This window comes from Nicotiana attenuata, chromosome 2, assembly GCF_001879085.1.
Source record: "Nicotiana attenuata strain UT chromosome 2, NIATTr2, whole genome shotgun sequence".
NCBI lineage: Eukaryota > Viridiplantae > Streptophyta > Magnoliopsida > Solanales > Solanaceae > Nicotiana > Nicotiana attenuata.
The window spans coordinates 5,582,986-5,596,647 of NC_031990.1; the positions used below are offsets into that span (position 1 = coordinate 5,582,986).

A 13,662-nucleotide genomic window follows, 5' to 3' on the forward strand; every position below is an offset into this window, starting at 1 on the left:
TTAACAATTTATATCTCAAAAAGTTAGAAGAATAGACTTCAAATAAAAATATATTTTATAACTTTCTTTTAAAAATTTTGGGCCTCATATTAAATTTTGGCTTTAGGCCCCATGTGTGCTTGAGTCATCCCTAACCTTACCCATACCTTATGGAGATAGAGACACTATTCTCAATAGACACTCGGCTCATAGAAAACATAAGTATGACAATAAAAAAATACAATAGTAAAGAAGCCGCGAGAAAAAGAAAAAAAACGGAAGTGATATAAATTGATTTGGACGGCGAGTCAAAAATGATGTGTCAAAAATATCATCCTATAGGAGTCAGATTCTTATTAATCCTGCTTTTGGTTGAATTTACTTCGCTCCCGTTTGGTCATAGATTGTGGCTTCATTTTAAAAAAAAATATTGTATGTTTATGAAATATGATCATTTTTTGTAGTTAGAAAAATAAAAAGTTCAAAAGTTTTTAAGTTCCCAAAAACTGGTTTAGGATGGTTTTTGGGTGAAAATTTTTCCTCCACTCACAAAACTTCAATTTTTCTTCAAATAAAATGCATGTCCAGACACAACTTCAACTTTCAAAATTATTTTTCAGCACAACTTAAAAAACTCTTTTTTCAAGTTTCAATCAAATTTATGTTCAAACACTAGCTTCATGTGCAAGAAGCTTCGATTTACCATTAGTCTTTGACACAAGCTTATTACAACAACAACAATAACAACGACCCAGTATAGTCTCACAAGTGGGGTCTGGGAAGGGTAATGTGTACACAGAGCTTACCTCTACCCCGATGGGGTAGAGAGGCTGTTTCCAATAGACCCTCGCATCAAGAAGACGAAAAGACAAAAAGAGAAAATATATCAGTACTAGCATGGAAATAATAACAACGCAAGAACCAGTGAATAGAGGAAAGGCAGAAATAATGACCAGTAAATAATGCCCGGCAGCGTGAAAACAGATGAGTAGTGTAAACACAGCACTGACCACTAGCTCTAAGACTAAATCCTATCAGCCTAGCCTCACACTGGAAGACTAAATATGTTCAACTACCTCCTAACCCACAACCTTAATGCTCGACCTCCACAACTTCCTATCGAGTGTCATGTCCTCGGCATCAAGCTTATGAAAGTAGATATATTCTGGGAATACTCTTATCTGGTTTTGGAAGATTCATTGCAAGAAGGATGAGATATAAAAGAAGGAAATTAGTGTTCTTTTGTTGAACTAACTTGATATGAAATGAAAGAATTAGTGGTGGCATAAAATATAGTAATAATTAACTTGTTAATGCTAAAAAACTTAGCTCAAAGTAATAATATAAAACAAGAAAATAGACAAGAATGTAGGGAGCAAGAGATAAGAGATTCTTATTTCTTTCATATATTCAAGTGTTTTTTCAAGTGTGTACAATGTGATGCCCAAACCCTCTATTTATAGGATGATATAGGTAATACAAAGGGATGTCATGGACATGGTATTAACTATTGAGAACATGTGGGAAGATCATGGAGGTGTGGGAGTTACATCCATAATGGTAAGAAGTAGTGGGAGGTTAATGGAGAAGAGTAGTGGGTGTTACTCCCTTAGGAGTTATGGACATCCACCATAATCAAGTATTTCATAACACTCCTCCTTGGATGTCCAAAGATAATGTGCCTCGTTAAAACCTTACTAGGAAAAAACCCTGTGGGAAAAAATCCTAGTGAAGGAAAAAGAGTACACATATCTTGTAATACGCATTACTTGCTGCCTCGTTAAAAACCTTGTCAGGAAAATCCAATGGGATAAAACCTTAGCTAAGGGAAAAAGAGTACAGCACGTATTTGCCTCCCCTGATGAAAATATCACTTTACTTTTCGGAAATGACGCATTCCAATCCCGTATACCGGCTTCTTAAATGCTGGGGTTGTTAATGATTCATTGAACAAATACATCAAATTATCAATCAAATAAATTTGTTGAATGTCTATATCACCAATCTGTCGAAGATCACGTCTAAAAAGAACTTTGGTGAAATGTGCTTTATTTTGTTGCCTTCGATATATCCTTCTTCCAATTGAGATAAGCAAACAACATTATCTTCAGTATTATTGGAATCTTCTATTTCAAAGAAAAGTCACACGTGTGTTGTGTGTTGAGTCCCTTGCTTTATCAGTTGCTTATCTTGGCATGACTTGAATAAGTATCAACAATTAACTACCTTGTAAAATGATAATATGGCAGTACTCTTACATGTAAATAGATTGTTTGAAGAACGAACTTCAGGAAAATGCCTGCATTTGCATAACCAACAAAATCTTGGCAATATTTGTTAGAATAAACAAATATGCATCTAGTATTCCTTTTGAAATATAGCACTAATTGTATTCCAATATCTCCACATAGGAATAAAACTATATCTCGCTAGCATATTGTTATACTCATGGTTCTAGCCAGATATATTAGTGCACCAATTTCACTAGACACAAAAACAAATCATATATGTCATACATGGATGGCTGAAGCTTTATTTAACAAAATTTTCGAGAACCTCTATAAGCTTCAGAACAGTTAAAATCCTTCATGGATTTTCATTATACGCATTATCAAGTCTTTCATGTATTGCCATATTATAACCTGAAAATAATTTCATCCACCATAGGAGAACCTGTCTCCATATAACTAATGCCAGGATATTTACGACAAATCATGTGCCACAAGTCGTCTCTATGTCTATCGACTTGATTTTTCATTTCACTTTTTGCACAATGGACTATCCGTCCAATTGCATATTTTTCGGGTGAAGTGAATTTTATTGCGTATTTTTCATTTGGCCAATCATTTATCTGTCCAAATTCCATGACAGATTTGAGCTCAAGATCCTCGTCAATATTAATAATATTGAGCGCTACATTATATCAACAATATCGTCCATGATCATTTTATATCGGTTCCATCGTTCCAATAAAGACATAACTTATTGAGATCTCTTTATCTCATTATTTTCAGGTACCTGAGCCTCTCCCATGAGGTCTTATAAAGTGTTATGTCGTGGTGCTCTTATAGAGCACTTGCCTCCTTATTATGACCATCTTGAACATTTGCTCCTCTCCTTCTTCAAGGAGTTTTATCTTTGGAACCGATTAGTCTATTACGCTTCATGCGTTCCATAGATTATGTCCATCATGGACTTTATTCTATTTGGAGCATTAATAGCTGAAATATGACATTTAGTTTTGAGTCAGCAAATGCGCATGGCAATATTTTGCAAATGAATTGTCACTTGAACTTCAAGTTCACATTTTCTTGTACGAGGATCTAGGTGCACTCATAATAATTTATTCCATGTTTTACTTTTTCAGCTGCTCATTTTCTCCCTTAATGCTGGGATCACCAACACATTTCCCAACTTTCTTTGGGAAGCCATCTTTATACATTGTAGTGGGATAATTAAATCGTATAGCACATCCATATCTCTAGATGGAAATTATTTGGTTCCTGACCCTGAATCAATTGTGATAGGGAGAATTTATCATAACTTGTTGGCAAGATGCGTACAAGTGCTGGTGTATCTTGAATAATACACCTCATACTAAATTTCTATTTGAGAGTTTTGTTCTCATAACCAATGGTTTAACTATAATTGGAGGCATACAATATTTACTAAACCAACTTGGATTTAAACCAGCATTATCATCACAATTTACATTCTGGAATTGTGCTCTAATAATTTGAGCAAGCAACCTTGCAAAAGCCAAATTGCAAGTTGATAACCAACGCACATGTGACCATACAATAGATGCATCTATTAAAATTATATAATAGTAAACGGTCCACATGGCAGGTGATTGGGCCCATGCATATATGTCACCTTTTATTCGTTCCAGATATCAAGGGATTCAATCTTAACTGGTATATCATGAGAAAAAACAACACAAGAAAATTCTTAAAGAATCTTCTATTTCTTCAATATATGCGAATGTGGATTCTCAATTAATTTTCGCATCAATAAACCGGGATGGCCAACCGGTCATGCCAACTGATATTTATTTCAGTAAACATCTAATTTACTATGGCATGTGATTCCATCATCATGCTTATATTGTGTAGTACAAATAGAAGAAAAACCGGGTAACCTTTTATATTTACCAGTGTGATTATAGTAATATGAAGATATTCAATCTTCCTTTCATTTATAGTCTCAAATGCCAACCACTTTGGCTAATATATTTGAAACTCAAAAAATTTCTTTTGAGACTTACTACAATATCAATGTTATGAACAATTTCATTCATTCGGATAGTAACCAATTAGTTCTTCCAGAGCACTTCGTTAATTTTGTACTACATGATCTTTTTTCACACCATTCATATGGTTAATGTCTCCTTTACGGAGAAAATCATATCATAATAAATTTTCATGGTCAAAGTCATCATAAGCAAAACTATTTCTTGCTTTAAGTTTGCCTTTACTAACTTTTTATAAGGCATGGAAAAATATTTTTGGTGTACCACATGTACGCGACCAATGACATATTCATGTAATCACATCGTAATATTCATTATCTTTATTTCTCTCAAACCTCCCTTAGAGGTGAGTTGTGGTATTTATCCAACCACGCATAAGCACATTCTTATGCATAATTTATATCACATATATATTTCAACATTTACTTTCAGGAATGAACCTGCATTTACAATGCTTATCACAAGTCACATTTTCAACGAATGGACTATAATCATGTGAACGTGTCTCGTATTAACAGACCACATTGATACATATTCCTTCACCTTGAAAGGATCATTTTGAGAACCTTTATATTCTTCTTTTTACAATTACCACAATGATGACTGTTATTATTGATCTTTGGCACGTCCACGTTCATTGGTCAACCACTTGTCTTTATTTAGACTTATTATGCACCGTTATCACATTCACTTCAAGAATGGAGCAAATCAAGTGGGACAAGCTTCATGCCTTTTCATGAAAAATACATTATTTTTCTTTAGTCATCATTATATCATCAATATGGTGCATTGGGACTCAAACCCAATGCCTTACCCATATAAAGGCATGTTAGGCAATAATGAGTTGGGACTCAAATCTAACTCTTATCATCATAGAGCACCAGGACTCAAACCCGATGTCATACCCTTATACTATGGCATAATAAGTTTCAGTGAACACCCTTGAGCCTTTCATGATATACTACTTTATATTAATCAGTTATTTTTGCCCGAACTTTAATGTAAGTTCACATTGATCTTTTTCACGGACAACCACATGATCAAACATAAAGGAAATAAAACTATCTTAGTTATACAAAATTTATTTTGACCACAACATAAATTTAAATTCTTATTATTTTTTAAGATTAATTAGAAACCTTCTCATTAGTTAACAGTTCCATAATCTTGGCTTGCAAACTGTCGGAGCAGTACATATGGGAGATGATGTCAAGGCATCGTAATATGCTCTTGTTTGCCACTCTAAAGCAGGTACTCCATACGTATATATCTGCACAAATGAAACTAAATTATTAAGTAACACAAATTAAACCAAGTCTTAAGTATTAACGTTAAGTTAATTGCAGAATTCATGGCAACTGAAAAATGATACTCCCTGTATAACAGAAGCAAACACAACATTGATATGGCAACGAAATGCCCAGATTTTCATAGGCTCAACCAAATTGATTCAAGGTTGTAGCTCCCATGGAAGGCTTTCATCTCTTATAGAAAATATAAGAAGAATACAGCGATTCGTGCTGATAACGTGTTAAAAAACTCAGCTCAAAGTAATAATATACAACAAGAAAATAGACAAGAATGTAGGGAGCAAGAGATAAGAGATTCTTATTTCTTTCATATATTCAAGTGTGTACAATGTGATGCCCAAACCCTCTATTTATAGGATGATATAGGATTATAGGTAATACAAAGGGATGCCATGAACATGGTATTAACTATTGAGAGCCTGGGGGAAGATCATGGAGGTGTGGGAGTTACATCCATAATGGTAAGAAGTAGTAGGAGATTAATGGAGAAGAGTAGTGGGTGTTACTCCCTTAGGAGTTATGGACATCCACCATAATCAAGTATTTCATAACAGTTAAAACTTTATTCCATGAATATTTTCTTACAGATAATGTCATTACACATTATTTCATATATAAAGCTTTAAATTATACTTTTCTTACATTAATATCAGTACACATTATTCTATGATACCATAAGCTTAATTTATGCTATGATACTTTTCCCGGAGCGATGGTTATTTCACCTTAGTAATATACAAGAGCGCATGTAGTGTGCTAATGACGGGTTCAATTGAATATTCATATAATTTCACAATTATGATGAGTCCAATGCTAAAATTATCCGCCTCTGATAATATAGGTAGGCCTGTAGTCAGACAAAGAAAAATATCTATCTCTCTTTCTATCTCTCTATATATATAGAGAGAGTAATAAAGTGTTTTCAGCTTCAACACCATTTTCTTGTTTGCCTTCATAGATTTTGTGTATTTTCCATTATTAATTTCAAGTACACTCCAACCTCTCCATTTTGGATTTGTAACAGCAAACCATAGAGGTCACTTCTGCACCTAAAATTATTCCAACATATCTCAGACTTCCCTAGGCAACGCAAAACTTTTCAGAGTGCAGTAAATATAACTGTAAATATAGAAGTAGAAAATGTTGTAGCTATTTTCACTGAAATTCAAACCGAAAGAACTTTAGGAACATGACAAATCAGTTGCCAATAGAATTCTCTCCAGTGGGCTACATTGAAATTCATCAAAAAGCAACTGCCTTTATATCCTTCTCTCCTTACACAATAAAAGTATTGCAGCAGAAAAAGATAGTACTTATTTTAATCCAGTATTTGAGGCAGATATAGAATAAAGATGAAATATAGTAATCAACAAGTTGTCACTAAATTATACTAGAAATCAGCATATCAAAGCATTATCATGACCAGAAAGCAGAATTCAAATCCATCCGAGCCCGAGCCAGAGCCCAAACCCAGGTGGGGGCTCAAGAATTGGTAAGTTTTGACGCAAAGATTACTTGACGAGGCAAATCTTGATAACGGATGCAGCACCAATACGATGAAGTGCCACAACAGCATCACCAGGTTTGCAGAGCCCTTTAGCTACGGCTGATTTCAGGGAAGCTTCCAGAATCACCTCGGTTGATTCAGAGTCAGTGGCCTTTGCAGAACCTTCGGCAAGAATCGGTATCAAGCCCCTGTATACCAAACTATGCCTAGCCGGGGTCTCATCGCTGATGGACCAATCAAAAGAATCTGTGGTCAAGACAGGCACAACGACAGATAGAATAGGAACAGCAGGCCTATACTTGGCAACCAGCTTTGCCGTAGTCCCGCCACGTGTCAGGACAACAATGAGTTTTGCATGAGCCTTGTTAGCCGTGCGAACAGCGGATGACGCTAGACTCTCTAGTGGACTCATTGGAAGAGGGGTACACCTGATCATTTCCTTGAAGATAGCCCCATAGTCAAGTGAAGACTCTGCCTCGATACAGATTTTTGACATGACTTTTACCGCCAGCTCAGGATAAGACCCAGCTGCACTCTCCCCACTAAGCATAACGCAATCAGTGCCATCCAAGACAGCATTAGCCACATCGGTTGCCTCAGCACGGGTAGGTCGTGGAGATTTGATCATTGATTCAAGCATCTGAGTGGCAGTTACCACAGGCTTGCCAGCAAGATTACACTTGTATATCATCATTTTCTGGGCCAAGAAAATCTTCTCAACTGGAATTTCCATTCCAAGATCACCTCGAGCAACCATAAAAGAATCTGTCTCACGTAGGATTTCGTCAAAGTTAACTACCCCCTCTTGATTCTCAACCTTCAAGACAATTTTAGATCAAAAAAACATCAGAGGATGCCACAACTAGTTAGCAGTCAAATATTTGGGAAGAAGTCTAAAATGTTAATTTAGATTACATAATCCATCGCCATGTTTTATGTTCTTTTCTCCTAAGCAATGCATGTGTTTCAAAATTCAACCATACCTTCTAAATATAAAAGATTAAATGACTCTGTATACCTTTGACATTAATTGAATGCGCTTGGCATGTGGACCAAGAACCTTGCGAACGTTGACAAGATCGGAACCCTTACGCACAAATGAAAGAGCAATCATATCAATGTTGTTAGGAACACCCCACTCTAGTATATCTTCTTTATCCTTCTCCGTAAGCGTTGGAAGGTCCACAACCACACCTGGAAGGTTTACATTCTTCCTCTCCCCTAAGGTGGCAGTATTCTCGCAGCGACATCTCACCGTTCCAGCCGCTGGATCACACGACAAAACAGTAAGGGTTATCGTACCATCTGCACACAAGATGGTATTCCCCGGCTTCAAATCCACTACCAACTTCTTATAGCTCATTGTGATCGTTTGTTCATCTCCTTTTAGGTCATAGTCTGTGGACACAGTGATTTCTTGGCCTTCTTTCAGCTGAATTGGTTTTCCATCCTTCAAGAAACCAGTGCGAATCTCAGGTCCCTGAAAAAAAATTATGTTAGTTCAGCACCTATGTAGCAAATCGAAGCTACAAAATAGTCTCACATGCAGAATAAAGGAAAAGTCTTAACATAACAACAACAACAACATACCCAGTATAATCCCATGGGTGGGGTCTAGGGAGGGTAGTGAGTACGCAGACCTTACCCCTACCTGGAGAGCTAGAGAGGCTGTTTCCGAAAGACCCTCGGCTTAAGAAAAGGTGGAAAAGAAGAATAGGGGAGAAGAAGAGGAGGAAAGAGGGGGGAGGGGGAAGAAAGAGAAGTCTTAACATATACTCTTGAAATGTCATGATAGAAGCATTTAGGACAATATTAACCATCAAGAACCCAGAAACAACACAGCAGTTGCTAGAAATGGAAAAATATTATATTTATTATCTCATGGATATTACGAAGAACTGTAGATTTTGGTTTTATTACGAAGAATACGCCATTGTGCAGCTTTTGGTTAATTTGGAATCAAAGGCATGGAAGAATGCTCTGTACCACTAAAAGAAATGTAAAGAGATCAGAAAAAATCTTTTCTATTTCATTTATTCTTCTCGTGCAAAGAGAAAATAACCATGTGTACAGATCATCAAGATAGTTTGGTAGTAGAATGTGGATGAGTGAACTATACACTGTGTGTTTATTATTGAAACACCAACTTGGTGTTATATCAAATGTCGAATCATTCACATGCATTTTCTTTCTTTTAACAAAATTTAAAGTTCTACAATCTTCGAAATCTATCATCTACTGCACTTACTCTTCTGAACTTGTGAATGCATGCATCACTACCTCCTTATCCATCTTGGCATTACCACAAAAAAATTTACCTTTGAAATTTCAGGGCATTGCCGGACATCGCGCATAGCAGGAGCTAAGTGCACCGGCCTGCCCTTTTTTTTAAAATTTCAGGGCATTATTTTTTAATAAGATTTTTGATTCTCCTCCCTCTCATCTTAAACCTCCTATCAGTTATATAAACCTATTTCTAGAAATGTTCCTTGCTGAAGACAATGTCATTTCCGTATCCAGGCTAATAAATCATTCCCATTACCTTCCACCTGTTCAATTCAATGATTCCAAGCCAAGCCTTATATTTTACCTCAAGGACATATTCAATAGAACATCAAAGTTTTTACTAACATATGTGCAAAAAGAGGAGAAAGCTAAGAATGTTTGTTGGGGGCTGTAATGCCTAGTAATCGGAACACAGGGCTGTAAGAACAAGCACAAAATGAAGAAAACCACGAAGAGATCGTATTAGCGTGTGAAAAGACTCCATACTGGAAAAAGTAATTGCCTGATAAACAGATGTACTTGGACCTTAGTTTGTGTTATCCAAGTTGTCAACAATCTGAACCACCTTACAATACACAGTTTCGAGTTTGGAATGTAGCAAACTACCACAGCTTACTCACTTTTCTACAAATGTTATTATTAAACAAAATTATTATCTAGTGGCTAACAAAGAGTACTCCAATCGAAAAATTGCACTTATCCCCCACTAAAGAGAGGGCATTTCTTAGTACCGACGAAACTGTAAACAAAATACGCGTTTTTCTTTGAATCAGCTTCACTTTACTCTTACTATACCCTAATTTAGCTGACCTGGTTGAGGTATATTCTCAGCAAATACCATACCAAAATAACGACCAGCTCAAAATTACTTTATCCTTCTCCATTTCTCTAGACAGAAGACTTGTCAAACTAAAAGATAACAAAAGAATTATAGAAAAAAATGCACTTTGAGGAAAGATAATTCGGATTCCCGAAAAATCAGTTATGTAATGTTGCCAGTAAAACAAAAAAAACCCTAGCTTGCGTCTTGCGATACTTATAGAAGTACAAAAATCAACAACAGAAAAAGTAAAAAAATATGAAAAAACCAGCTGCACAAAAACTAAGTTGAAATAGAAGAAAAATAACAGATAATAAACTAAAATGTGCATCAAAATCAAACCTTGGTATCAAGCATGACAGCACAGAGGATCTGAGTGTTCTGCATAGCAATCTTAAGATTGTTTAAGGTTTCCTGATGGTACTCGTGGGTCCCATGGGAAAAGTTAAACCTGGCAACATTCATTCCAGCACGAAGGAGCTTCTCCAGCATTGGCACTGATCGAGAAGCTGGCCCTAAAGTGCAAACAATTTTGGTCTTCGGGATACGGCCATCATTTGGGAGATCCTTCATGATTCCAGCTATGTCTATGTTCGCCATCCTATATATATCTGCTCAAAAGGACAAAACTCACTCTTTTTCAGAAACACATATAACTATAGCTTATTATAGTAAGCCACAAGGGTTCGTCGGAAAATTACATTGTGTAGCTAGATTAAAAAAATGTATGAATATACACTATATATTGACACCCCTTGGCTTCTTCGTAGGTTTACTATTATATATCTTGACCTCCTTAATCAAAATCTTGGCTCTGCCACTGTTAATAAGTAAACATTTTATTGATTTGTGGCAAGAAAGTGCTAGAAGCAAAATTGGATCTTGAATTCTTGTTCCTTAGATCTGATTTGGTCGTTATTGAAAATTGTGGCAACTAGAAACACACTAATAAATAGCGGCCGGGTTTGACTAAAGTCAAAGATGAAATCCCCTGTATATTCCATTAACTTTACATACAAGTGAATAAGAAACAACAAATAGGTTAAAATTTCCAGGACATTCATTCAACTGCATGTTCAAAACTTCACTACAGTATGAATCAAGAAATTACTGTACTTCCAACTTTAACAACATGGCTAAGAATAAAGCATAAAACTTTCTCAGATGGTAAAATAGAAATTGGCAAACAAACCATGTGAATAACTCTGAAAAGCCAAAAGATTAAAACTTTAGATATTCATGAAAAGATCTCATGAACTATTAACAAAAGGGGATCCAAGAAATATAATGAGGGATTCTAAGAGGGTGAAATCAAAAGCAAAAAACTTTGGTCGTTTCTCAATCTGATACTTCAGATCAGCAAAAAAAAACACTAAATCAAAGACCCAAATGACCAAAAACAAGAAAACCCCACAAAAAATAAAAACTTTACAACAAACCAAGTATTTGTACAAGTCATTTAAGCAAAAATGGAGCAGAAAAAAAGAGCTTACCAAGTCACAACAGAAGCTACGGATTCAAGATTTTGCTGCTAACTTGTTTGGGGGTGTTTGGCCAGATTCAACTATGTGCTGTGGAACTAAAAATATCAGTTGCTTTTATATTACTACTATAGGTTATGAGTATGAAAAAGTGTAATAAAGTAGAAGAAACGACAAAAGAAAAAGAGTCGTGTTAAACGGTGGGCTGCTCTATACCAAATGACCAGAATTGACTTTTAACCCCTAAGTGCCCTTTCGATTAAATGCCCTTTCTTATTCTCCAAGAAATATATGTGGGCGTTGGACATGGATGTTTTTTTTGTTTCCCACTAATGGCCTGGTTGGCCAAACTGCAAATATCAGCTTATTTTGAGAAGTGTTTTTTTCAAAAGTACTTTTGGTAAGAAGCAGTTTGTGTTTGGCTAATTAGTTTGAAAAGCACTTCTGAGCAGCAATTAGTGTTTGACCAAGCTTTTAAAAACTGCTTCTAAGTGTATTTTTCTCAAAAGTGCTTCTCAAAAAAGTGCTTTTGGAGAGAAGCTACTTTTTTCTGCTTCTTCAAAACTGCTTCTGCTTCTCCTCAAAAGCATTTTTTTCCTTCCAAAAGCTTGGCCAAACACCTCAATTTTGGCTAAAAGTGCTTTTGACAACCAAAAAAAGCACTTTTGACCAAAAAGAAGCTTGGCCAANGAAAAACCTTATCGTCAACCCCTTGGTCATAGAGCCAATTTCCACTCTCTTTTTCGAGGTAGAGGATCCTACTTCTTCTTCTTCTTCTTCTTCTTCTTCTTCTTCTGTTGAGAGTGGATGTATGGNGCTTAGAGCGTGTTGCCGGTACTTAGGGATAATTTTAAATTAAAAATTATATTTAAGAACAAACAAACTTTAACGGGTGAAAAAAATTCAATACTTTTATTTAATACTTATGAAATAAAATTACATATTATTTTTTTCATAATTTATGGAATTTTTCAATACTTTTTATTGGTTATTCACTTGAAATTCCCCGATGTCTCCGATAGGTAATATTCACTATAGGCATTGTTGTCTTCTTGAATTTTTTCTAGAAGGTCAAAGTTTCATCTCTTCCGATATTTCATCAAATCTTCATTTCTTTCATCATCGCAAACATTATTTTTAACAGTTGTTCAATGAAACCTTGAAAAGCAGGATTATACGTTTCTTGTATGTAATGCCTAAACCCGGACTGGTTAGGATTTGTTTCAAAACGAGGACCCCTCCTTAGAATTACCCTTAGTAGAACACACTTTTTTAATCAGCTTAGGAGCCATTTTTAATAATAAAATAATTAAAATTACAACAAATAGCAACACAAGTATAACAAAAATAAATGCGAAAATTAATATGAGTGTTAGAACATTAATTGCAATTAGACATAGAGAGACAGATGAATTAGAGAGATATGAGAGTTTTGTGTGAAAATTGAAAGAAGGAAATGGAGTATTTATAATTTTAAACTAGGGCCAAAGTGTATTTAAACAAACTTAGGGCTTAAAAACATAAATTTGGGGGTAGGGGGTGTCGGGGGATTAGGGAGGCAAAAATAGTCGTTTTGGCTGTTGTAACTACTATGTTTTTAAAAATAGCAATTAGATAATGGTACAAAAACTAAATTTTAAATAAAAAATGTAAAGGTACCGGGTCGGTACCTTAAGGCTATCAATCGGACCGATAAAAAGGTTATTTTTTCTGGTACCTTTCCATTACTCTTATCCTTTACCCAAATCTCTCGCTCTTACCCCTCATCCGGATCGCTACGGTGCGCTATTGGTATCGGTACGGGTAATACCCACCCATTAGACAGCCCTACCACCCAATGTTCGATATCTTCATTGGAACTTGATTAAATCTAAAATGACACATAAGGGGTAAAAATGTTCCCAACAAATATAATTTTATACTCGGGGCTCGAACTCGATACCTTTGAGCAAGAGTGAAAGGATATTTATCACTACATCACAGCTCTTGGTGATTGATTTGACTTAAATGTTATTTACTCCTTCCGC

General features: G+C 35.5%; 1 protein-coding gene across 1 annotated transcript; it reads right to left on the reverse strand.

Moving 5' to 3' along the window:
- LOC109243545 (pyruvate kinase, cytosolic isozyme) lies at window positions 6,672-11,836 on the reverse strand. Its single transcript, XM_019410490.1, has 4 exons — window positions 11,648-11,836; window positions 10,497-10,765; window positions 8,067-8,528; window positions 6,672-7,865 (listed from the first exon to the last, which is right to left on the reverse strand). The coding sequence occupies exons 2-4, from the start codon at window positions 10,752-10,754 to the stop codon at window positions 7,053-7,055; spliced, it is 1,533 nt and encodes a 510-aa protein (XP_019266035.1). The 5' UTR covers window positions 10,755-10,765; window positions 11,648-11,836; the 3' UTR covers window positions 6,672-7,052.